Below are 27,949 nucleotides of genomic sequence, written 5' to 3' on the forward strand. Positions count from 1 at the left end.
AACATATTCATATAGAAGGAAATAATTAAATGAATTATATACTAATTAAGCATGTTTTTATACATGTAATGTGTTGTTTGGTATGAAAAAAGATTTCTAAACAACATCAAACTGGGTTTTCACATTAACAAAAACGAAACTTGAAAATATTATTTTTTTTATATAGAAAAAAAACATCAAACTATATTATCTAATCATAAACAACCTTTGTCGAAAGCCCTTTATCTCCAACATAAAACTTTGATTTGAGCTTAGGATGAACCTACAAAACCATAAAAGATTTAACTTATTACATTTAAAACAAAATTCATTAAAAGGATTACATAATGGAAAACAAATACACCGAATAGAATAAAAAGTTTATTATATGTATTGAAATTAACTATTAAATTAAATTAGTATATAACAAACAACCTTTGCAGATACAGTCTCGTGACCAAAAACAATCTTTGACTTTCCTTTTGGGTCATTCTACATAATAAAAATGAATGATAAACATATAAGTATAGAAGAAAGTAATTAGAAGCATTATATAATATATATATATATAAGGCACATTGTGAATCACTTACATTAGACCGATACGAATCAAAGGAAGATGAAAGGCGGTTAGATTCACCAACTATATGACCACCAAGATCTTCATCAACATCACTTTCGTTGGTAATCACCTTCTCTTTGTGTTCCGACTACAAAAAAATAATACTAAAAAAACCAACAATGTTAACTTCAAGAATAACTAATTACTTGATATTATGAAAAAATATATTGTAAGCATAATAACACTAACCGCAAGGAGTAAATCAAATCCATCATCTCGGTAAATAGGATCATCCAACACAACAACGTCAACCTTCTTGAAATACATTTGAGTACCCGTTTCATGATTAAAAACGGACAACTCAAAAGTCTCATATCCAGCCATTGTAAAAATAAAAGTAGTCCGGGAATCTAATTCAAGATCCCTAATCAACTTAGACCATCCATCAGTGAAAGCACATTTGTCGGACAACGCTTCCATCTTCACATTCCAAAACCTCTCACCGAGATAAAGAGTTGTTGATCCACCTTTATAACTGCTGCCATAAAACTGTCCCCAGAATTTGTCCGCCATAAGCTGTAAATTTGTTAACAATTATGTTAAACAAAATATGTACAAAAAAATTGACATAAAAAAAGAAATTATTTTATATACAGTACTTACAATGAAATCATCATCAACTCTAATGGAAGTGATAAAAGAGTTATCCAAAACACATGACTTAAAGACATCGAGATACCATGTAGATGGTCCAAGACTGTTGAACAACAGATAATCATTTTTTTGTAAACCACTGTCCGTAACGACTTTACCAAACCCATCACCTAAAACAGGACCCAACCCATATTTTTCAATTTCAACAATCCATAAGTTGTCAGCAGCAAAAATTTTAATACGATCACCATATGGGAATTGTTCTCCCCACAGTAATGTAGCAAAATCATTCGGTATTTCCAATAATTTGAAACATAAGACATATAAGTATCAACATATTTTTTTGTAAACATAATAACAAAAAGTACATACCACTTTTGTAGGATGATGAGCATCGACTAACTTCAAGAAAGAACAACTACTTCTCTTTTGATCCATATCTGTAAAATTATTATCAACATTTTTTTAGAGCAAGAAATAAAATGATAACATTACAAAATAAACACATTCAAAATAAATAAAATATTTTATTCTTCCAATTAACAATGACTAAAGATGGAAAAATATTACTGATAAATAAAGAAAGTATATATATAAATCAATAGTAGAAACAATAACCAAATTTGACTACACTATTTTCTGTGAACGTAAATTTTAATCACATTATTATCAAATAATTACGGTTTACCATGAAAAAGGAAATTAAGAAACATAAAAAAGTGGGAAATTGTTGTAAAGATAACATCAAAATCGGAATCGGATTGTTATTAAAGAAAATTGTGTATAACAGTTGATTGAACAACCGAACATTGGAAAATCTTCTAAATATAACATCAAAATCGGAACATTGCAAAACAATAGGATGAAAACCAATCAATAGCCGGATTAAAGATGAAGAACATACCTTCTTCTGTTGATTGTAGTGTAGAAGATAAGAGTAATGGCTTCTTGAAACCCTAACCAACAATGGCGGTGAGAAGGGATAACCAAGAGAGGAGGTGAAAGTGATCTTGATGGGTAATGATGTTGCAGGTGATATGACGGTTTTGTTTTGAGTTGCACCAATTTTGAAGTAAATAAAATATAATTACAAATTCACCCCTTATAGATCTCTAATAGTTACAAAACTTTACAAAATCAATTTAACTAACGACTTACCATAGAATAGTACTTTACCAATAGTTTATAAATTGTAATATTTATATTTCAAAAAAAATTTACAAATTGTTTAAACGATTCAAAAATATGGTAGTTATACTTAAATAATTTAATTTAAAAGTGAATTACAATTATAATAAATCAAGATGTAAAATCAAATCAACAACTTATATACAAAAATAAATTCAAAACTAAAAATTTGAAATTAAACTTTAATTTTTCAACTACAATTTTCTAAATATTTCTTTGTAAACAACATTTGAAGTTGTATTCATTGGCCTTCCATCTTTGTCAAATATTAAAAGCTTCACGCCATATCTGGTCTTTACTCTTGACAACGCAACATAAAGCTGGCCATGTGAGAAAATGGGGTCTCTTAGGTACAGACCAACTCTGGAAAGAGACTGTCCTTGACTTTTGTTAATAGTCATGGCAAAACATACGGTTATTGGAAACTGCCTTCGTTGAAACTTGAAGGGTATTTTCTTGTCCGATGGTATCATTGTCACAGCCCCCGATCCCTAGTTCCCGGGAACGGGCGGCCGTGAGCCAGTTTTGGTGGTATCACGTTTATTTATTCAATTTGGCAGCGGAAATTTTCATTAGGACCGTAGTTAGGAAATGTTAAATCAGAGTAAACCACCTCGTTTGATAATATTAAACATATGGGTAAAACCCAAGTTTTCAGTACACACATTTTATAGGAATAAATCCTATTTATTTAATAAAAACATCCATTTTATTCTTAGGTAACTTTATTGCCACTTTTCCAAGCCTTCAGTGCTGTCCAGCTGGCTTCTATTTGGCTTTCACATTTTGTTACCTGAAACGCGTTTTAAAAACATTTTGTCAGTGGGAAATACTGGTGAGTGAATCCCATTTTAATGAAATTTAAATAAAACCATTTTCACAGTGTACAGTTTTGAGGGCGCATCCGCATTTACATTTGTTTACAGGTAATACCAATTAACATCCATGGTACTGTCATCTGACTTATGGTCATGTTACTCCTCTCCCCAGGTGGTAACAAATTTTGTATACAAAACCCCAAATATACCATCATAATTGTACCCTTACAAATACTCAATAACTGTCTTTCACATGAATAAATATTTAAGGTTTTGTAAAAACAGTTTGCAAAAAGGAGATTACTCACAAAAATGAGTACATAAAAAGAAGGATCACTCACATTGCTGTCTTAGGTTATTCTTTAGGGTTTCCTGGTGAATATCTATAAATTACACAAATGCACGTGTGTTAGTATAATAACCCATTTTAACATTAGTAATACCCTCCCCGAGACGACATTCCAACGACTACGTCGGGCAGAACCACGACAGCCGTTACGGAACCCTAGATCAATCGGGCAGCGTATCTAATACGTCTCCAGGGGTTACAATACTTACATGCAGAACCTCGCTATTTTAGGGGATATAACGCCCGGGTATAATAACGCCACTACAGAAAATTTGAGAAAGAAAGAAAGAAATGAGCGAACAGACTGAAGGCCCGTTGCCTTCTATTTATAGGGCTGATATCGCGTCTTCACGCGGCCCGCGTTAAGTAAGGCTAACCCTTACGCGGCCCGCGTCAATCTCCGGTCAACGTATAGCTTGGCCCGGTCACCCTCTAGACTTGACACGGTGATGACACGTGTCATCACCGGGCTGCGCCACATTCTAGGTCGCTCGCGGCCCGCATGGACTTAAGCGAGATCATACGCGGCCCGCATGAACTTAAGGTTTTGGCGAAGTCTGGTTATATCCTGATGCGGCCCGCGTTAAGTTGAGGTGAGGTCTATGCGGCCCGCCTCAACTTAATAATTATTGTTTTTAATTTATTTTATATGTTATATTGTATATTGGGCTCGGTTTTAACATACGGGGTGCATATAAAGACATGTTGAGACATTTAAAGATATATTAAGGTGTCAGAACTATTATGAGGGTGTCGGTTTTACCGAGGGTTGTTATATCCTCCCCACCTTGTTTTAGAGCTCGTCCTCGAGATCTACTGGAACAAGTGTGGATATTTCTTTTGCATTTCTGATTCAAGTTCCCATGTGTATTCAGGTCCTCTTTTGGAGTCCCACTTTACTTTGACTAGAACTAATCTCTTATGCTTGAGATTCTTAATCTTCCTATCTTCAATCTGTAGAGGCCTCTCTACAAATTTGAGTTGTTCATTAACCTCTATATCCTTGAGAGGTACTACGAGTGATTCATCAGCTAGACACTTTTTGAGATTAGATACATGAAATACATCATGTATTCCTGCCATTTCCTCTGGCAGTTGTAGCTGATAGGCTACAGGTCCTATTCTTTTAAGAATTTTGAAAGGTCCAATATACCTGGGACTAAGCTTTCCTCTCTTGATGAATCTTACCACTCCTTTCCAAGGAGAGACTTTTAATAATACTCTATCTCCTACTTGAAATTCTAATGGTTTGCGTCTGTTATCAGCGTAGCTCTTTTGTCGATCACGTGCTGCTTTCAGTCGTTCCTTGACTTGAATGATTTTGTCAGTTGTTTCTTGTACTATCTCAGGTCCAGATAATTGTTTTTCCCCAATTTCTGCCCAACAGACTGGGGTTCTGCACTTTCGTCCATAAAGTGCTTCGAATGGTGCAGCATTGATACTTGTGTGATAACTATTATTATAAGAAAATTCTATCAAAGGTAAGTGTTCGTCCCAATTACCTCCGAAATCAATTACACAAGCTCTAAGCATGTCTTCCATTGTCTGGATTGTCCTTTCACTTTGCCCGTCTGTTTAAGGATGATAAGCTGTGCTTAGATTTAACCTGGTTCCCATTGCTTATTGGAAACTTGACCAAAAATGAGAGGTAAATCGGCTATCTCTATCAGAAACAACTGATAAAGGAATGCCATGTAAAGAAACGATTTCTTTTACATACAATTTGGCTAATCGTTCCATACTAAAAGTTTCCTTCATTGGTAAGAAATGAGCTGATTTGGTTAGCCTATCTACAACCACCCAGATTGTATCATTACCTTTTCTTGTTTTGGGTAATTTGGTAACAAAATCCATTGTTATCAATTCCCATTTCCAAACTGGCATTTCTAATTGTTGTAACAATCCTGAGGGTTTCTGATGTTCAGCTTTAACTTGTGAGCAAGTTAAACATTTAGAAACATAGGCTACTACATCCTTTTTCATTCCTATCCACCAGAAATTTTTCCTTAAATCCTGGTACATTTTATCACTTCCTGGATGCATTGTATATTTAGACTTATGGGCTTCTTCTAATATCCGGTGACGTAAATTTCCTAATTTAGGTATCCACATTCTCTTTTTATGGAACCTCCAAATTCCATCTGTTCCTTGTTCTAATTCTTTAATCATTCCTTTTAATTTTTCAGTATCTTCCTTGATTACTGATTCTTGAACTTTCCTAGTCTGATCATTTAAATCTACTTGAAGATTTAATTTAAGAGAACGTACCCTTTTTGGCTTTTCATGATACTTTCGACTTAAAGCATCTGCCACTACATTTGCTTTTCCTGCATGATACTGGATATCACAATCATAATCACTAAGTAATTCCATCCAGCGTCTTTGTCTCATATTCAACTCTTTTTGCCCAAAAACATACCTTAAACTCTTATGATCTGTGAATATGGTAAACTTACTACCATAAAGATAATGTCTCCAAATTTTAAGGGCAAAAATTATAGCTCCTAATTCCAAATCATGGGTTGAATAATTTTCTTCATGACTCTTAAGTTGTCTGGAGGCATAAGCTATAACCTTTTGACGTTGCATTAATACACATCCATATCCTAACTTAGAAGCGTCACAAAATACTACAAAGTCTTCAGTTCCTTCTGGTAACGCTAGTATGGGTGTATGGGTTAATCTTTGCTTAAGAATTCTAAAGGCTTCTTCTTGTTTTGGCCCCCATTCAAACTTAGCAGATTTACAAGTTAACTTAGTTAAAGGAATGGCTATTCTAGAAAAATCTCGAATAAATCTTCTATAATAACCGACCAATCCTAAGAAACTTCTAACCTCAGTTGGTGACTCTGGGGTTTTCCATTGGGTAATTGCCTCGATCTTTGTTGGATCTACATGAATTCCTTCATGGTTAACTAAATGTCCGAGGAATTGCACCTGTTCTAACCAAAATTCGCACTTTGAAAACTTAGCATAAAGCTTTTCTTTTCTCAATAAACTTAAAAGTAATTGCAAATGCTTTGCATGCTCCTCTTTACTTTTAGAGTAAATTAGAATATCATCTATGAAGACAATTATGAATTTATCCAAATATGGCTTACATATTCGGTTCATCATGTCCATAAATGCGGCTGGGGCATTGGTTAAACCAAATGGCATGACAGTAAATTCATAATGACCATACCTCGTTCTGAATGCGGTTTTAGGAATGTCCTCTTCCTATACCTTTAATTGATGATACCCTGATCTTAAATCGATTTTAGAGAAAAATCGAGCTCCGTGAAGTTGATCGAACAAATCATCGATCCTCGGTAATGGATACCTATTCTTAATCGTGACTTTGTTTAATTCACGGTAGTCAATGCACATACGCATTGATCCGTCCTTCTTTTTAACGAATAAAATCGGCGCTCCCCATGGCGATGAGCTTGGCTGTCTGAATCCTTTCTCCAACAATTCATCTAGCTGGTTCTTCAGTTCTTGCATTTCCGCGGGTGCCAAATGGTACGGTGCTTTGGCAATCGGTGCTGTCCCTGGTAACAGGTGAATTCTGAATTCAACTTCCCTGTCTGGCGGTAGTCCTGGCAATTCCTCAGGAAAGACATCTGAAAACTGGGACACTACTGGAATGTCTTGTAACTCTTTTCCTTTAGTGTTAGTGATTATAGAAATCATATATACTATAGATCCTTTCCTTATATAACTTGCAGTTTTCATCACAGAGATGAATTTAGTGGATCTAGATGGTTTATCTCCTTTAATTGTGATATTTTCACCTCTTGGTGATTTTACTTGAATTGACTTTTGATCACATAAGATATTGGCTTTATTTGCTATTAACCAATCCATTCCTAACACGACATCAAATCCTACCATATTCATTGGGTAAAGGTTTGCAATAAATTTTTGATTAAAAATTTCTATTCTTGCTCCTTGCAAGATTTCAGAAATCTTAACGGTTTCTCCATTTGCTGTCTCTACTAGACATTCTTGTGGTAGTTTAGTTAATGATTGATTTAGGAGTTTGCAAAGTGAAGTATTAATAAAACTTTGGTTTGCACCAGAGTCAAATAATACTTTAGCAAATATATCATTAACTAAAAACGTACCAGCAATGACGTCCGGAATTAGTCTAGCTTCGTCTGCAGTTAGAACGAATGCTCTAGCATTTTTAGTGTTCTTGTTGTTTGCAGCTGGGGCTAACTTTGGACAGTTTGTCTTAGTATGACCTTTTTCTCCATAGTTGTAGCAGAATCCATTACTGGATTTCTTCTTGCAATTCTCTTCCTTGTGTCCCGGGGCCTTGCAAAAATTACAATAAATAGAGCATCTTCCAGAATGCTTTTTGTTGCAGTTTCTGCAGTATGGTGCAGAGGTAGAACCTATATTCCTACGGTTGGAATTCCCCGAACGGAATTCTTGAGTAAGCCTTTGGGTTAGGTTTCTCCTCTGGTCTTCTTCTCTAGTTCTCACTAGTTCATCAGTCAAGGTATTGGCTAGTTCTACAGCTTCCTCTATGGTTTGGGGCCTAGCTGCCTTGACTACATGTCTAATCTCTCCAATTAATCCCCAGATGTAACGGGAGATTAACACTGGTTCAGGTGATGCAAGGGTTGGTAATATCCTAGCATATTCAAAGAATGTGGTAGTGTAACCCTTACTATCTACCCCGGTCATTCTAAGATTCAGAAACTTATTTGCTATCTGTTCCTTTTCATTAGGAGGGCAGAATTTCCTTTCTACCATGTTCTTAAATTCCTCCCATTCCATGTTATAAATCTTATCACTTCCTCTTGACTGGAGGATAGTGTTCCACCATTCTAAGGCTGCGTTTTTAAACAGATTTGAAGCAAACATTATCTTATCTTCTTCAGCACATTTGCTTATTTTCAGAACAGCCTCAGTTTTCTCTATCCAGCGTAAGGCTGCAATGGGTCCTTCATTGCCCGAGAATTCTATTGGTTTACAGGACCAGAATTCTTTGTAAGAACAACCATATGGCATGGTTCTTCTTCTTTTGGGAATGGGCGCTTGAAGTACGGGTCCATTGTTCACGCTGTTTTCCAGTTCACTTGGTCGTTTACTACTATGCTTACTTTTATTATTCACTTCTTGAACCGTTTGAATAATAAATGGCATTGCATCTATAATTCCTTGTGCCACTATGTGTTGAACGGCACTATTATCCATTTGGTTTCCATTGTTATTGTTGTCCGGATTCTCATTAACCACGTTAATGTTACTCTGGTTATCGTTATTCAGATTATCCTGATTTTCCTCGTCGGCCATCTGAATTTTACACAATTACCAAATATTAATATCACAAATAATATTTGAATATAGCCAATCACATGACACGCACTTTTAACCAAAAGCGTCGAGCATTGCGACTTTTACTCTATTTATATAGTATGCATCATTACACACTAGTACTGAAATTTAAATTACAATATCGACTGAAATGTAAAGCTACAATACTAATAGTAGGCATCCGTATTTTTTTTTCTTTTTTCATACACACATATATATTATTATATTATATTATATTACATTATTATTACTACTACCGTTCCTGCCATCGCATTCACTAATATGGATTCATCCAAAAATCCATATTACGCTCATCGTATTTCCATACGAGGCGTTCTCCCACCTGTCGCATTCTCTCACTGCTTTCTAAAATTTCCTCCCCAAAAGTCCTAAGTTCTTGGAAATTTTCTTCACTCATTGGGGGTGCAGGTTCTAGGACTGGGTTTGGAAACTGGGGTACGGGTTCCTGATACGGAGGCATAGGGGCCTGGTACGGGTATGGATTCTCTAAAATTTCCCTAACATATGCATCACTAATGTTGTAGGGATCTTAAGGATCTAACCCTGGGTAAGCTCCTAAGTTGGGCATTGGCACATTTTCCTGTATTGGGTTCTGTTGCACGTAGTCCCTAACATCGTCCCACCAGGGGTCGTAGTTGTTTGGGTCTAGGGGATCTGGTGCAGGTACCCTAGGTATCTCCTCCGGGTTGTAATCAGGCATTTCTATCTGGTTTTCTACTTCCATGGGGTGGTCAGGATTTTGTGGTTGGGGTGCTAGCATTTGTTCTAGGTTTGGGTCAGCAGCAGTGGTTGCTAAAATATGGATATTAGCGATACCCCTATTGAGCATATCCTGATTATAAGCATCAGTCTCTCTTTTTGCTGCGGCTAACACTCGCTGCTCCTGCAACTTTTTCATTCTTTTCCTACGCTCGTGCGCTCCCCTACTGAACCATCCCCTCTTTTTCTGAGGAAATGGCTCTTCAGACTGAGCCTTAAACATAAAGATTCCTTCTTCCGTGTCAGCAGAATACCCTGAGAGGGCAGGCTGAGAAGAGGAGGTGCCTTCGCTCCTAGGCGAACCAGACAGTTGACAATAGGCGTCAGAAGGTCCTTGGTCGCTCATACTGTAAACTAAGAAATAGTCAGATAACACATAGCAAGAAATACAATTATACACGTATTTCCATAATTTATTTCCTAACACTTTGAATTTTGATGTCAGCAGAACACTTCTGTGGCTGAATCAGTGGCATAGCTCTGATACCACCTTCTGTCACAGCCCCCGATCCCTAGTTCCCGGGAACGGGCGGCCGTGAGCCAGTTTTGGTGGTATCACGTTTATTTATTCAATTTGGCAGCAGAAATTTTCATCAGGACCGTAGTTAGGAAATGTTAAATCAGAGTAAACCACCTCGTTTGATAATATTAAACATATGGGTAAAACCCAAGTTTTCAGTACACACATTTTATAGGAATAAATCCTATTTATTTAATAAAAACATCCATTTTATTCTTAGGTAACTTTATTGCCACTTTCCAAGCCTTCAGTGCTGTCCAGCTGGCTTCTATTTGGCTTTCACATTTTGTTACCTGAAACGCGTTTTAAAAACATTTTGTCAGTGGGAAATACTGGTGAGTGAATCCCATTTTAATGAAATTTAAATAAAACCATTTTCACAGTGTACAGTTTTGAGGGCGCATCCGCAATTACATTTGTTTACAGGTAATACCAATTAACATCCATGGTACTGTCATCTGACTTATGGTCATGTTACTCCTCTCCCCAGGTGGTAACAAATTTTGTATACAAAACCCCAAATATACCATCATAATTGTACCCTTACAAATACTCAATAACTGTCTTTCACATGAATAAATATTTAAGGTTTTGTAAAAACAGCTTGCAAAAAGGAGATTACTCACAAAAATGAGTACATAAAAAGAAGGATCACTCACATTGCTGTCTTAGGTTATTCCTTAGGGTTTCCTGGTGAATATCTATAAATTACACAAATGCACGTGTGTTAGTATAATAACCCATTTTAACATTAGTAATACCCTCCCCGAGACGGCATTCCAACGACTACGTCGGGCAGAACCACAACAGCCGTTACGGAACCCTAGATCAATCGGGCAGCGTATCTAATACGTCTCCAGGGGTTACAATACTTACATCGTAGCAGAACCTCGCTATTTTAGGGGGTATAACGCCCGGGTATAATAACGCCACTACAGAAAATTTGAGAAAGAAAGAAAGAAATGAGCGAACAGACTGAAGGCCCGTTGCCTTCTATTTATAGGGCTGATATCGCGTCTTCACGCGGCCCGCGTTAAGTAAGGCTAACCCTTACGCGGCCCGCGTCAATCTCCGGTCAACGTATAGCTTGGCCCGGTCACCCTCTAGACTTGACACGGTGATGACACGTGTCATCACCGGGCTGCGCCACATTCTAGGTCGCTCGCGGCCCTCATGGACTTAAGCGAGATCATACGCGGCCCGCATGAACTTAAGGTTTTGGCGAAGTCTGGTTATATCCTGATGCGGCCCGCGTTAAGTTGAGGTGAGGTCTATGCGGCCCGCCTCAACTTAATAATTATTGTTTTTAATTTATTTTATATGTTATATTGTATATTGGGCTCGGTTTTCACATACGGGGTGCATATAAAGACATGTTGAGACATTTAAAGATATATTAGGGTGTCAGAACTATTATGAGGGTGTCGGTTTTACCGAGGGTTGTTATAATCATGCTAATTCCGGGTATATAAGTTGTTGAACCAACATTACCTCCCGATAGTATCTCAGCCTCGATAACACGTTTACGAAGACGTGTAATCTGAAGACGCGTACCATTGCATAAACCATTTTGTTGATCAATGTTCCTCAAAAGCATGACTGGAACACCCAACTTTAACACCAATCTATGATTGGGTAATCCAGAAATAATGACACTATTTAACACATCAGGATTATACAAATCTTGGTGTAATGGATCATTAATTTCCTCAGTTGGGCATAGACTATCTGAGCTAAGATACTCTACTTCTTCACCGGGAAATAATGCAAGCAAACGATCATTGATACCATGTACAACTTCATTTTTAGGAGCAAGTATGGCTCTTTCTGAAAAGTAGTCACGATCTTTAAAACGGTGAAGAACTGACGGATATACAAAGTCAATCAAGCTTTGAATTGGATCAGTTGAATCAGTTATTAAAAGATCATTTGGTATTTCTATAGTTGACTCGCCATCGTTACCATCACCGAGATTGCCTTCACCAATTTCAAGTAGCCATTTAGCAAAATCGTTTATCTCATCAATGTTTGAACTACTACTTCCAACAGATAAACGCATGTTACGGGTCAATTTTAAAACCTTGCAAGTCGACCAAATGTAAGATGAACATAAAGAGGCGTGTACGATGTCTTGCCTGCTTCCATTTTGTACAACCGGTAATATTTGCCTAAAGTCACCACCAAAAACAATAGTCTTTCCACCAAAGGGAAGTTCAAAATTACGTGAATTAGAGACACTCAAAACATCTTTCAATGTACGATCAAGAGCCTCAAAAGCATGTTTGTGTACCATCGGTGCTTCATCCCAAATAATCAACTTGGCTTCGTTTAGAAGATTAGCGATTTCAGAATTAGGCTTGATATGACAAACAGAATCTTCATTAAGATTAATCGGAATATGAAATCTTGAATGGGCGGTACGGCCTCGTGACAACAACAATGATGCAATCCCGCTTGAAGCAACAATAACAACAATATCTCCATTGCATCTTATGGAAGCAGCTAAAGTTTTCCACAGATATGTCTTACCTGTACCATCGTAACCGTACAAAAAAAAAACACCACCTTTCCCACCTCCAACAGCAGTCATAATCTCGTTATACACTGCTCTTTGATCATCATTTAAAGAATTATGAAGCTTATAAAATGTATTACTCAAGATCATGAAGCTTATGATTAAGTCGTTTCCCTTTACTACCATCCTTTTTGTTAGTCTCCTCGATGTTATAACAAACACCAACATAACCAATGAAATCTAACAAATATATAAAATAGATGTCAACATCTATAAGAACATAAAAAAATCTAAAAAAATACGCAAACAAATATTATGGTATATAAAGATTGTAAATAAAAACTAACATACCTACTGTCGTACCCTCTTTTGTTTTCTGTGAAAGAACAGCATTAAAATCAACAAAATTGAAAACGTAATGCGGACCTTCCCATTTAATGCACTTTTCGACAAACCTATGATAGTAAAAAGATAGCTTCTGATTGTTAGGAACAATCTTGAAAGATGCAGTGTTCGCAGCAAGAGATGGCCGTTTTATGATAAGGCATTCATTAACATTAAGATGACTCTCAAACTTTGAAAATAGCTTATGCAAGCAAAAAGCTTGAATCTTGGTACCATGTGGGTAAATAGAGAATAACATGCAAAGGATATGTTAAAATGCACTCAAAATCAGAATAATTAAAACAAAAAAGATGTACAGTATTACCATTTCATCCACCAGTATCATATCAATACGATATGTCTCTCTTTCATTACCTCTCATCTTCTTCCTCCACAAACTAACAATTTTCACCTTGATAGTGTAGTTGGTGCTAAATGCATCGAGATCATTCAGCAAGGTGATATGACCTTCGTTTTCCATTGTAGCTACGTAGAAATAAAATAAATTAATAGACTGTTGCAAAAAAATTAGTTTGACTTAAAAAGAAAATAAATGATCTATGTATATAGATAAATGAAAATAAACCTCCTTTTTTAAATTCAATAAATAAGGAAACGGTATAATATATAATTAGATAAAACGAATTAACATAAATACAAATTTGTAAAAACGGAAAATATACATAGATCCGCAATAATCATATTGATTTAAAAAATTTGGGTTGACTTTAAGAATTTAAATATAATTTAAAATTATTAAATTTTTATATATTTTACATATTTTCCATCTTTATATAGATATATAAAAAATATATATAATATGTAAAATATAAAATGAGGAAAAATACGGAAATTTAAAATCTATATCTATAATCTATAAGAATATACATATAAAGATTAAAATAATTTTAAACATGCAATATACATTAAAATTATTAGTCTACAAAATTTAGAATCTATATTAGGTAAAATTGCTTGTAAATTAGTAAGGAAATCAAATTATGTATCATAGTTTTTATTATATATAGTCAGAAGTTAGAAAAATATTTACCATATTTTTTTTGTAAATAAAGGTAGGAAAAATAACAAAATATATGTATGTAAATTAATTATTACTATTTTCTTTTTCGTTTGAAATATAAGACATTTTCGAAAAATATATTATTTTAAAAGTCTATATACATTTAAAAACCTAATTCAAAATAAAAAAGATTACGTAAAGCAATTAACATTATTTCAGTATCGGTTTCGAATAGGTGAAGAAATGTTGTATATGACATGTTAACGGCTACAGTATCAGTTCAAATGGTTGACTGTAGGAATCAATATCATAACCAAAAAAAGTTTTTGATATGGAAAGAAAGACACAAATATGAAAAGGAATGTAATAACAAAATGGTGTTATGCATTCAAACCAAGATTAATAGGTATTTATCAGTTTTTTCACAAAAAAAGCTTTGTTTAAGTAACAACAGTTCAAAGGATAACATATACAACTATCCACCTTCAACCATGTCAACCACTACATACTACAAACATAACCGTCTAACCATACTTGATAATACCCACCACAGATCAAAAAACTAAAACAACCTACTACATTAACTGTTCTGCCAAAACGAAGCAAAAAAACCACAAATGCCAAGAGTCACGCACGAGCTCTTTTCTTTATAGTCTTGTGTACAACGTTCGTCAACACCAAAAGCTGCGAAGACTTGATGTACTTAAAGAAAAGAGTGGCGCCGAACGTGATGTGATTTGATTTCAAGAAAGATGACCACTTGGTAAAACCATACCTGTAACCATCACCAGACTTCTCGGCTCTTGTTTTCATATTACTTAGCTCACAACTTAGGTTCTGGATACTAACATCACGCAACTTGTCAACAGATAGACAAAGATCATATGAAACATCAACAGGTAAACGCTGAGAAACAAAGAGAACAGATTAATTATTAAATTTATTAATCAAAGAATTTGTAGACAGTTAATTAAAAAAATTATTATAAACACATCAGAAGGTATACCAGTCTGGTTTCAGCAACTTTTGTGAACTCTAAAAATGAATTGTTTTTCGACATTTTGACTTTACGTTTAGGGCAAACATTAGACGGGGACGTGGTGGATCTGCAAGCCTTACGCTTTGATTTAACCTATATATTTAAAATATATAAAATAAGTTTAATAGTTAAAAAGAACTATAATAATTTCATGAATAATTTATTAATAAACATTAAACAACATGTACTTACAGAAATGTTTTCAGAAGGCTTCGTCACATCAATGTCAACACAGTCATTGTTGATAGGAAAGTTTGAACGCGTACGATAGGCGATATTATCGAGATCCATATCAACATTGCTTAACACCTAAAACAAATTAACAACTTCATGATAAAGTAAAATACATTATATGATACAAAATAAAATTTACATATTTAAAAAATATACTATATTATGTTATTATTTGATATAAACCTCTGGATGAACAGTTTGATCACCACAAACAACCTTTGACTTCCCTTTCGTGTCAAACTTCAAAAAAAATGAATAACATAAAAAATAAGTGTATCATGAAGTAATTAATAGAATCTATACAATATATAAACAAACTTATAAAAAAATATTACATGACATTCAGAGGTAGCAGACGGAGTATTTTTCAAAGCATCATTCTTTGTATTCCAACCATCCTTGAACTAAATAAAATAAAATAAAATAAAATAGTAGCACAATTAAATAGTATACATATATAATACATATAATAAAATCTGTTAATAATTTGAAGTTATTTACTTACCAGCTTCTTAGCTTCTTCCATCTCAATTTGGGCAGGTATAAGTCGATCAAATTTGGAGTCGTCAGTATCCTAACAAATGACATTATAAGAATAAAAAAAATTAATTCAAAAATGAAGTGGTTGTTAAAGTTTGTTAGTATATATTAAAAAATAGTTACATAAGTTAAAAATAGCCTCAAAATTTGGAAGTTGAAAGTCATCAACACTATCACCAGAAAGACATTCTTCAACATGACTTTCATTAGTCTCTTGATTCTCCTTTTGTTTAGACTACATACAAACATTCCACATAATATAAGACTAAAAAGATAGTATTAACAAATAATGAATAATAAATTATATAACACTAACCGCAGTCAATAAATCAAATCCTTCGTCTCCATAAATAGAATCGTCCGAAACAACAACTTCAACTTTCTTGAAATATATTTCAGCACCAGTCAACTGATTAAAAATAGATATCTCGAAAGTTTTATATCAAATACTTGTAAACAACATAGTAGCGCGAGTATCTAACGAAAGATCGTGAATCAGCTCAGAGAAACCATCAGTAAAGGCACTCCTGTCGGGCCATCCCTCCATCTTAACATTCCAATACCTATTTCCAACATACAGAGTTGCCTCACCACCCTTAAAACTTTTCCCGTAAAAATCATTCCAGAATTTGTCCGCCATATGCTGAAAATTATTTACAAAACAACATAAACAAACAGAAATTAAAAAAGGAAAATTTTATAAAGCATATTTATTAGATTATACATATGACTTACAATAGGGATGAAGGAGTTCTCAAAAACGCATGATTTAAATAGAGAAACATAAAATGTCGATCTTCCAATAGCCTTCACCAATAGATAATCATCCTTTTTTATACCAGAATCTTTAACAAATTTGGTGAATCCATCACCCAAGACAGGTCCCGAAACATTTCTTTTAAGTGTAACGACCCATGATAAGTCATCATCAATAAGTTCAATACATTAACCATATGGAACTTTTCCTCCCCACAATAAGCTTGAAAAATCATAAGGTATTTCCTATGAAACAAAACAAAAAACATAGAAGGTTAAATAACTTATTGTATGTTGAAAAAACGAAAACCAAAGAAAAATACCAAAAATATAGGATGATGTTCATCAATCAACCTTAAAAACAAAGGAGAGTTGTTTTTAGGATACATAACTGCAAAGGAAGTAAACAATTTTTTAAAAAAATATAACCGTAACCTATTTATAGAAACAATGTCTAATTAAAGAAACAGACTTATAATTCAAATTTCAAAAATTAACCTTAAAAACAGTAGTCTATTTATAGGAAAAAAATAAATTTTAAAAAGAAATTAAATGTTTCTTTAAAGCTAAATTGAACAAATGATAACTGAAAAATCAAAGAATATGAACTTCAAAACATTGATAATTTAATAAGAATAAAACACACTATATATATCAAAAAAAAAAACAATACCAAAAACATTTAAAAAATATGATGAACTAACCTCTGTTGCTTGACGAATGGTGGGATTCAGATTGTTATAACGGATGTAAGGAATCACATGAAAAAATACAACAACAAAATCATTAACTGCGATAAATGGGGAATAGATGATTAAGAAAAACCCGGAAACTTGATTTTATACATAACAAAAATCAACAAAAAAAAAAAAAACATCTGATGTAGATTTTGGTTTAAGAAAAAAATAAACATGTTCAATCTCTTAGATTAAAGATGTATACTACATAAACAACAGAGTAAAACAACATACCTTCAAGATTTATGGTCGGATCTACAAAATCAGAAAAAAAAGAAGTTAATAGAGTTTAAAAAAAATTAAACATGTTCAATCGCTTAGATTAAAGATGAATACTACATAAACAACAGAGTAAAACAACATACCTTCAAGATATATAGGCGGATCTACAAAAATCAGAAAAAAAAGTTAATAGAAGTAGAAAGAACAAAGATTCAACATACCTTTAAATACAAAGGAATAACATAAATTCAGCATCAGATCTTCATTCAGAACATATAATAACAAAGATTTAAGTTCGATTTGGTGTACGGAATAACATAAAATCAACATCCGATCTTCATTCAGAACATATAATAACAAAGATTTATGTTCGATTTGGTGTATTTACCTTTGATCTTGATTCAATGTTGAAAATCCGGTGAGAAGATGACGATTCTAGAAGAAAGAGAAGAGAGAAAAGAGTAAAGTTGTGGTAGGTATCTATGATTGTTATGACAATTCACATAGGTTTTATATGATCCGAATATATGCAGAAACAAAAGACCCGACCCAAAAATAAAACGGATCCCGCCTCTTTAGTATAGAAATCGTGAATGTAGAAACCAAAATGTGATTTCCCTCCTAAACTAAAATGCCACATCAGCCAAGATGGCCAAATACAAATGCCACCTAGCCCAAATCCATCTCATTTATATATATATATATATAGATTTGTTATTTTGATTTTATTAAAATACAAAATAGTTATTAATTTTCATTTCTTTCCACAACTTTTAATTTCCCTCTAATTTCATCCGTTCCCTCCCTAGTTTCCATTCAATATTTTGGTCTTCCCTCCAAAATCCTCTCATTTCCCAACGTGGAAAGCTGTAAATGCGGGAAGCGTCGAAAAGAACGGGATGGAGTGGAAACCGGTGATGGAAGTTAACTATATGTTGAGTCTTGATCTCTGTTTTGCTGTGCGCTTTTGCAATAACAAGGAGACCTTGAATCAGCATCTAGAAACATTCTCAATCTCACATCACATCACAGGCGGGAATTAGTATATCATGGTTAGTTTTATACCATGTTGCTCCCTTCTCACTTAGTAATCATCTCTTCCTTTGATCTTCTCTAAGTTTTCGATTTTGTTGAGCGAATTATCAATGGCAGACACAGAGACGTTTGCATTTCAAGTGGAGATCAGCCGGCAATCGATTCTCATAACCAAAACCGCTTACGTTAACAAGTGGATCTTTTTTACGTGTGCTCTTTAGTAACTCATCCAATGTAAGTTTTTTTTTTAATTTATGTATTTGTATAATGTTGTTATACTTTTTTTTCTATTTGTCGTATCAATTGTATCGACTGCTTTACTCTGTTTCCAAATCCATGTAAATGGTACTTTTGTAAAAAAACATCTAATGGTATTTGTCATTCATTTGTCATGTTTGACTTGAGCTCTCAATATAGGTTATTAGCATATATGTATTTATGTTTCCATGTTCTTGGTTGTATATTATGAGAAGTAAATAGGCATTACATGTGATAACAAGAAATACAACATTTATTTGCTAATTGATTATAGCATGAGGTAATGGTAACAGTTGCATAAAACATAGTTAAAATTATGTTGGATGGTTGATGGGTTTTGACCTGAAGATATGGTTTATTAAGACACATGTATCTTGTTTTCTTATTTTTTTTAATTTGGAATTTATTAGATAGATGACATACACATGCGTCTCTATTTACTTGATGCCATATATTCTCAGTCATTTAACTTTGTGTTCCCTGATAGTTGAAATCGTAGTTGCAAGATTTGTGTTTGAGGAGGAAGATTTTGTGAGGGCTTTGGAAGTTAAAATTGATAACATCTCGAGGGATTGGAAAGGTATGGTTCATTTTTGTTAGTTTTAGTGATTTGCACAATAAATTAGGAAATTGAAACGATAGTTTTTATCATAATTTGGTATGATGAAATTAAGAATTTCAGGTATATTTCTATGTGAGGTATGTGAATTGGATTAGTTGCGACTAGTGTTGAGTTGATTTTATATGTTGCACAACATCTCGAGGTTGGAATTTATTCATCTGTATTTTTTTCATTTTCATAATGGTTATGAGTAATTTGTTTTAGAAATAATGGAACGAGCATCTATTTTTAGACATTTTTTCATTTACATATTGGGGCTCATATGTGTATTCACATCTCACGTCTTGGCTTTGGGTCCTAAGCGCTTAAGAGCGCCTCACGCGTTTGAAACGGAGAATGTGTCAAGTGCCAACGATCGTTAAACTTATATTTTTGATGTATTAACTTACATGGAATTATATTTTCTTGTAATTTCTTAGAACTTGTAAAAAGTAATAATGTTTTACTAAGGTAATTTTGGTATTTTATTAATTATAGGAGCAACGGTTGAGGAAGACGCAACGGAGTTTGAAGAAGAAAGAAACATTCTATAATGGACAAAATGAATAAAATATAAATGCAAGATTATACGCTGAAACTTTATGATGCAACGGAGTTGGAAGAAGAAAGAAACATTCTACAACGGAGAAAATGAAGAAAATATAAATGCAAGATTATACGTTGAAACTTTATTGTATTGTTTTTGATAATTTGAATCTTCATTGTGCTACATTTAGATAAGTTAGAAATTGTTGTGCTACATTTAGATAAGTTAGAAATTTTCTTTTATTTGGCTACATTTGGTATGGATAAGTTGGAAATTTTTATATTTATTTTGATTTGAATATAATGCTCACAGAAAATAAAATAATATGTAAATTCTAAACAAAATCAATAGCAAAAAGCTTCCTAAACCCATAGCTATATCGCAGTAAAAAAGAACAAAAAAATAGTAGCAAAAAACAAAATTGGTAGAAAAGTTTGTAGCTATATTTCATAGTGGAATTGGTAGTTTTTTAAGCTAAAATCTATAGCAAACTTCGTAGCTAAAGTCCATAGCAAAATTTTGTAGCTAAATATTCTATAGCTAAAAATTAGTAGCAAATTCTGTAGCTAACATTTTCGTAGCAAAAGTTCCATAGCAAAATTTTGTAGCTAATATTCTGTGGCTAAAAATTAGTAGCAAAAGCCGTAGCTAACATTTTCGTAGCAAAAATGGTAACTAAAACAGCTACGTTCCTTTTTGTAGCTAAGTTCGTCGCAAACATGATTCCCCTAGCTAAAATTCATACCAAACTAATTCGCGACGGGACTTGTAGCTACGAACCAAATCCGTAGCAAATTCGTAGCAAAAAGGGTGTTTGCTATGGATTTGCTACGGATTCGGCCGTAGCAAATGCCCATTTCTGTAGTAGTGACTGTTATGAATAAATGGTATTGCAAGTGTAACAGAATAATCTTCATGCTTTTTGCCCTCCATTAAAACTCACAGATAAAGAAGACAAAAAGGAAAATTTTATTTGTGATGCAATATATCTCTAACTATGCTTCTTATATAACATCAAGTTTGTGGGCTCATTCCTCATGCACCTACTACCACCAAGTTTTCAAATTCGAGTTAAATGTCATATTTTCTGTTTAGTCCAAATATTTTATTTTTCACCTGTGAGTTTAAAAAGATTTCATTGTTGCCATTTAGTCCACTGGGTCAATTTTATCTATTTTTTCTATAAACGAGAATGGCAATTCGGTCATTTTATATGGCCGAATTGCCCTTCTAGTTAACATAATTACATATAAAATGACCGAATTACCCTTCTCGTTAACATAAAAAATGGATGAAGTTGACCCAGTGCACTAAAATGGAAACTGTGAAACCTTTTTGGATCCACAGACAAAAAATGAAACATTTGAACTAAACTGACAAAATGACCCAAACCATATGGACTAAAATGACATTTAACTCTTCCAATTCATTTTCCTTCCGGTTGTTCACTAATTAAAATATTAAAATTATTAATCGCTAGTCTTAAAAATCTTACCTTTTTAAAAATATTAATTATAATTTGCTGTTCTATAACTGCATTAACTATACACTTAAGGTTTTTCTTTTCTTTTTAGGATAACTATTTTGCAACGAATTTGTAACACCCCCAAAATTCCACCTGCGGAAACCCCGCGAGGCGTGTTACGCATCAGAGTTCGAGCCACCAATCACATTGAACCAATAGTAAATGCTTAAATAAAACATGTTATTAATTGTCAATAACAATGTCAAACATGATAATAATTCCCAAAAGTTGTGTAGCGGAAGCATATAATAAATTATTTAGCAAATGTTTCGTAATAACACTTAAACCAATGTATCAATATAAGATAATACGAAAGCCTCGATCCATGACCACTCCAGCATTCCCAGATAGCAAGTCCATGTTCCCAAGGTTAACGACCTACAAGCATGCAAACAAGTGTGTCAGACTACGCTGGTGAGTTCAAGGTTTTGTTAACGGATTTTGTTACCATATGTATGTTAATGCGATTCAACGTTTCGATACGATGTTTGCTCATGTTAGATACCCTAGGGAGTGTGCCCATATGTATCCGGGGAGTGTGCCCCTTAACAACCCCAATGCTCCTAACCGAACATTGGTAATGATCGATCCCATGTACAATAACCAATACCCAAGTTAATTGTTTACCCAGAGTTTCCCTTCCAAATGTTTACCAGTTGTCCCAAACCACCGGGACGCATGCTCGAGAAATGCAATGAACTCACCTTGGTTTGCTCGGCAGATTATACCAAAGTTACTTCAATTAAAAGTGGTCAATCACGTCCTAACAGGATTACCATACGAGTCAGGTTTGGTTCAAGCAACGCACGTATGGTTACACAGAGTTAACATGTTACAAACACGTATAGGTCATGGCAACACTTTAACAATCAAACAATGTGCGAATAGATAAGCCCACTGGTAACCGGCCCAACATGTTGTGCGATCAGCACAACCTTGTGCGATCCACAGCCTGTTGTGCGATCCCTATCCTTCGGCCCAAATAACAATAACAAGTTCAATTAACATATCGGCCCAGTAACGAATGAACGAACAACGATCTTGTGCGACTGGGTGGGTTGTGCGATGTGACTTGGGCTTGTTCGGCCCAATAACAAAACGATAATCATCTAACATAGCTACGGCCCAGTTAAATATAAATTTCGGGGCTTGTGCGATTCGTGACGGGTTGTGCGATTGGGATTAGCCCAGCCCAATAATTAACATGCGGCCCAACAGTTAACACTATTACAATTTGTGCGATCCAGAGGTTCTTGTGCGAGTGGGCCGTCTTGTGCGACCAAGATGCCTTGTGCGACCGGTTAACAAACTTTCGTGAGTTAAGCAATCAGTTACAATTGCAATTAATTCTTTTGACCAATTCGATAGTTTCCATATCTATGATTATCAATCAATAACATCAACAGTTTCTATCTTCATCATGATCGATCAAAACATAGTTCTTAACACATAATCCATATGAACTCTAATCAAGGCATGAACAACAATCTAATCGATTCAAGCAAACCTTGTGACATGTAATTCATACAAGCTCTAATCTTAGTTCGAGAACACAACTTAATAACATTCAGTCGGATTAAACATGATAACCTCCTAACCGATCAATACTACCATTCGGATCTATAAAATAACATCCAAGGAGCATATTTCAAAGCACACATATGAACCGATTGCATGTATCCATTTGGTTTTCATACAACATGAACGATAACAATAGTTTAACAAGCATCATCAATCGGTTCTAGCTTATCATCACAAATACATTCTAACATGGAATCATAACATCAATCAACACGAAATCATAAAACAAGACACTAACCGAAAGATAGAGGGGGATCCGATTACAAGAAAGCTTCGGTGAGGAGGAATGCTTGGCTGTCTTCGGTTCGCAAAAGAGAGAGAGAGGAGAGCTAGGGTTTTTGTGTAATTTGGTAACAATGTGAGATAAGTGCAAGCACCCCTAGTGTTAATCGACTAAGGGTATGGGCCGAACCCCAAACTTGGGCTGCCCTATGGTCCGAGTACAAACAATACGGCCCAATGGCCTTGTGCATTCGAGTGATGGTTGTGCGGTTGGTTCATGTTGTGCGTTTGAGCCAATACATACATTACATTACATAAAACACAAAATCATAACGTTTAATAATCGTAATAGTTCACATAAGCACGTAACGTTACACAGAAGTAGGTTCGAATTACAAGTTGTCACAGTATCCCCAACTAAAAGGGAGACGGTGCTTACTACGTAACCGGACGTATTTGGGTCCCATTCTTTGGCAACTTACGGGAACTTGTAATGGAAGAGGCACATAAGTCACGTTACTCCGTACATCCTGGATCAGATAAGATGTACCATGACTTAAAAACTACGTACTGGTGGCCTAGCATGAAAGCTCATATAGCAACCTACGTCAGCAAATGTTTGACTTGTGCTAAAGTCAAAGCGGAGCATCAAAAGCCCTCAGGTCTACTGCAGCAACCAGAGATACCCACATGGAAGTGGGAACAGATCGCTATGGATTTTGTGACAGGATTACCCAGAACTCAGGCCGGGAACGATACCATTTGGGTGATTGTTGATCGCCTCACGAAGTCAGCACACTTCTTAGCAATCAAGGAAACAGACAAGTTTTCTCAATTGGCAGCAATCTACCTTAAGGAAGTGGTTTCTAGGCATGGGGTGCCAACTTCTATCATTTCAGACCGAGATCCGCGTTTCACTTCAGAGTTATGGCAGTCAATGCATAAATCGTTCGGTTCCCAACTCGACATGAGTACCGCTTATCACCCGCAAACGGATGGTCAAAGCGAGCGCACCATCCAGACACTTGAAGACATGTTGCGGGCGTGTGTGATTGATTTTGGGAAAGGGTGGGAGAAACACTTGCCACTGATAGAGTTCTCCTACAACAACAGCTACCATACAAGCATTAAGGCAGCTCCCTTCGAAGCACTGTACGGACGGAAATGTCGTTCACCTCTCTGTTGGCATGAGGTGGGTGATAGTCAGATCACAGGCCCTGAGTTTGTTCTTGAGGCATCAGAAAGCATTGTGCAGATCCGAAACCGTATGGCCGCAGCTCGCGACCGTCAGAAAAGCTACGCTGACAAGCGTAGTAAACCGCTGGAATTTGAAGTTAATGATCGCGTTATGTTAAAGGTTTCACCCTGGAAGGGTGTGGTGCGTTTTGGGAAACGCGGCAAACTAAACCCTCGTTATGTAGGACCATTCAAAATTTTAGAACGGATTGGAAAGGTGGCCTACAGGTTGGAATTACCCGTTGAGTTGGGTAATGTCCATGATGTGTTTCACGTATCGCAGTTAAAGAAGTGTTTGGCTGATGAAACACTAGTTGTACCATTTCAAGAGCTGAAGATAGATGACAAATTGCAGTTCGTCGAAGAACCAATTGAGATTATGGATCGGGAAGTTAAAGTTCGCAAACACAGCCGTATACCGATAGTGAGAGTTCGTTGGAACTCAAGACGTGGTCCAGAGTTCACATGGGAATGCGAGGACCAGATGAAACTTAAGTATCCACATTTGTTCCCCAAAGATCAGGCAAAACCTAGCAAACTTAATGTTGATGCAACTAGTGAATTTCGGGACGAAATTCCCATTCAAGTGGGGGATGATGTGACACCCCAGGAAAACTAGTGAACAATATAGCTTACGTTAGTGAGTGCATACCAAATTTCGGGACGAAATTTCTTTTAGTTGGGGATACTGTGACAACTTGTAATTCGAACCTACTTCTGTGTAACGTTACGTGCTTATGTGAACTATTACGATTATTAAACGTTATGATTTTGTGTTTTATGTAATGTAATGTATGTATTGGCTCAAACGCACAACATGAACCAACCGCACAACCATCACTCGAATGCACAAGGCCATTGGGCCGTATTGTTTGTACTCGGACCATAGGGCAGCCCAAGTTTGGGGTTCGGCCCATACCCTTAGCCGATTAACACTAGGGGTGCTTGCACTTATCTCACATTGTTACCAAATTACACAAAAACCCTAGCTCTCCTCTCTCTCTCTTTTGCGAACCGAAGACAGCCAAGCATTCCTCCTCACCGAAGCTTTCTTGTAATCGGATCCCCCTCTATCTTTCAGTTAGTGTCTTGTTTTATGATTTCGTGTTGATTGATGTTATGATTCCATGTTAGAATGTATTTGTGATGATAAGCTAGAACCGATTGATGATGCTTGTTAAACTATTGTTATCGTTCATGTTGTATGAAAACCAAATGGATACATGCAATCGGTTCATATGTGTGCTTTGAAATATGCTCCTTGGATGTTATTTTATAGATCCGAATGGTAGTATTGATCGGTTATGAGGTTATCATGTTTAATCCGACTGAATGTTATTAAGTTGTGTTCTCGAACTAAGATTAGAGCTTGTATGAATTACATGTCACAAGGTTTGCTTGAATTGATTAGATTGTTGTTCATGCCTTGATTAGAGTTCATATGGATTATGTGTTAAGAACTATGTTTTGATCGATCATGATGAAGATAGAAACTGTTGATGTTATTGATTGATAATCATAGATATGGAAACTATCGAATTGGTCAAAAGAATTAATTGAAATTGTAACTGATTGCTTAACTCACGAAAGTTTGTTAACCGGTCGCACAAGGCATCTTGGTCGCACAAGACGGCCCATTCGCACAAGAACCTCTGGATCGCACAAATTGTAATAGTGTTAACTGTTGGGCCGCATGTTAATTATTGGGCTGGGCTAATCCCAATCGCACAACCCGTCACGAATCGCACAAGCCCCGAAATTTATATTTAACTGGGCCGTAGCTATGTTAGATGATTATCGTTTTGTTATTGGGCCGAACAAGCCCAAGTCACATCGCACAACCCACCCAGTCGCACAAGATCGTTGTTCGTTCATTCGTTACTGGGCCGATATGTTAATTGAACTTGTTATTGTTATTTGGGCCGAAGGATAGGGATCGCACAACAGGCTGTGGATCGCACAAGGTTGTGCTGATCGCACAACATGTTGGGCCGGTTACCAGTGGGCTTATCTATTCGCACATTGTTTGATTGTTAAAGTGTTGCCATGACCTATACGTGTTTGTAACATGTTAACTCTGTGTAACCATACGTGCGTTGCTTGAACCAAACCTGACTCGTATGGTAATCCTGTTAGGACGTGATTGACCACTTTTAATTGAAGTGAACTTTGGTATAATCTGCCGAGCAAACCAAGGTGAGTTCATTGCATTTCTCGAGCATGCGTCCCGGTGGTTTGGGACAACTGGTAAACATTTGGAAGAGAAACTCTGGGTAAACAATTAACTTGGGTATTGGTTATTGTACATGGGATCGATCATTACCAATGTTCGGTTAGGAGCATTGGGGTTGTTAAGGGGCACACTCCCCGGATACATATGGGCACACTCCCTAGGGTATCTAACATGAGCAAACATCGTATCGAAACGTTGAATCGCATTAACATACATATGGTAACAAAATCCGTTAACAAAACCTTGAACTCACCAGCGTAGTCTGACACACTTGTTTGCATGCTTGTAGGTCGTTAACCTTGGGAACATGGACTTGCTATCTGGGAATGCTGGAGTGGTCATGGATCGAGGCTTTCGTATTATCTTATATTGATACATTGGTTTAAGTGTTATTACGAAACATTTGCTAAATAATTTATTATATGCTTCCGCTACACAACTTTTGGGAATTATTATCATGTTGACATTGTTATTGACAATTAATAACATGTTTTATTTAAGCATTTACTATTGGTTCAATGTGATTGGTGGCTCGAACTCTGATGCGTAACACGCCTCGCGGGGTTTCCGCAGGTGGAATTTTGGGGGTGTTACAGAATTTATAGCAACACGATTTCTAATATTATCTTGAATTGATGAATTTAACTATGTATAACAATTATAATTATAAACTTCATAAACAACCTCTAGACACGGGGCCGTATCCAGGTCAGCACGACCCCGTGTCCACCATAAGATTCCCGTCTGACTTTTGGTCAGAATACGGACAAAAAGTGTCAGAATCTTGTCTGCACACGGGGCCGTGTCCAGCGTGCTGTCGTTTTCTATAAATGCAGCAAGATTCCTGCACTCTTGGACCATTACAAAGACAGAGATTTGGTGATCTTCACACATACCATACTAGGTATATTCTTAAGAAAGTTCCTAATCACCATCTTGTCTTTTCCACTTTTATCCATTGCCTTCTTCTTCATTTTCTCCTCAATACCTCCATTAGAGCTTGAAATCACCATAGATTCAAGCTTTATTGTGATATTTGTTAGATTTTTATTTAAGGAATCTTGTTAAAAATAAGTTTTACAACACTGTTTTAAGTTATTTCT

The 27,949-nt window shown here is 35.5% G+C and overlaps 1 protein-coding gene and 2 long non-coding RNA genes across 3 annotated transcripts; all 3 read right to left on the reverse strand.

Moving 5' to 3' along the window:
- Nucleotides 1–201: 201 nt before the first annotated feature.
- On the reverse strand, nt 202–676 carry LOC118482194. Its single transcript, XR_004867651.1, has 3 exons — nt 573–676; nt 415–471; nt 202–262 (listed from the first exon to the last, which is right to left on the reverse strand). It is a non-coding gene; the product is annotated as an uncharacterized LOC118482194 (long non-coding RNA).
- A 63-nt stretch (nt 677–739) lies between these two features.
- Nucleotides 740–12,750, reverse strand: LOC118481813 (ATP-dependent DNA helicase pif1-like). Its single transcript, XM_035977098.1, has 3 exons — nt 11,652–12,750; nt 1,568–1,635; nt 740–1,117 (listed from the first exon to the last, which is right to left on the reverse strand). Exons 1-3 carry the CDS (start codon nt 12,748–12,750, stop codon nt 740–742), a joined length of 1,545 nt encoding a protein of 514 aa, XP_035832991.1.
- Nucleotides 12,751–17,519: 4,769 nt separating this feature from the next.
- LOC110874843 lies at nt 17,520–18,124 on the reverse strand. Its single transcript, XR_002556266.2, has 3 exons — nt 17,997–18,124; nt 17,752–17,772; nt 17,520–17,641 (listed from the first exon to the last, which is right to left on the reverse strand). It is a non-coding gene; the product is annotated as an uncharacterized LOC110874843 (long non-coding RNA).
- Between the last annotated feature and the right edge of the window lie 9,825 nt (nt 18,125–27,949).

Source organism: Helianthus annuus, chromosome 9 (assembly GCF_002127325.2).
Source record: "Helianthus annuus cultivar XRQ/B chromosome 9, HanXRQr2.0-SUNRISE, whole genome shotgun sequence".
Classification (NCBI taxonomy): Eukaryota; Viridiplantae; Streptophyta; class Magnoliopsida; order Asterales; family Asteraceae; genus Helianthus; species Helianthus annuus.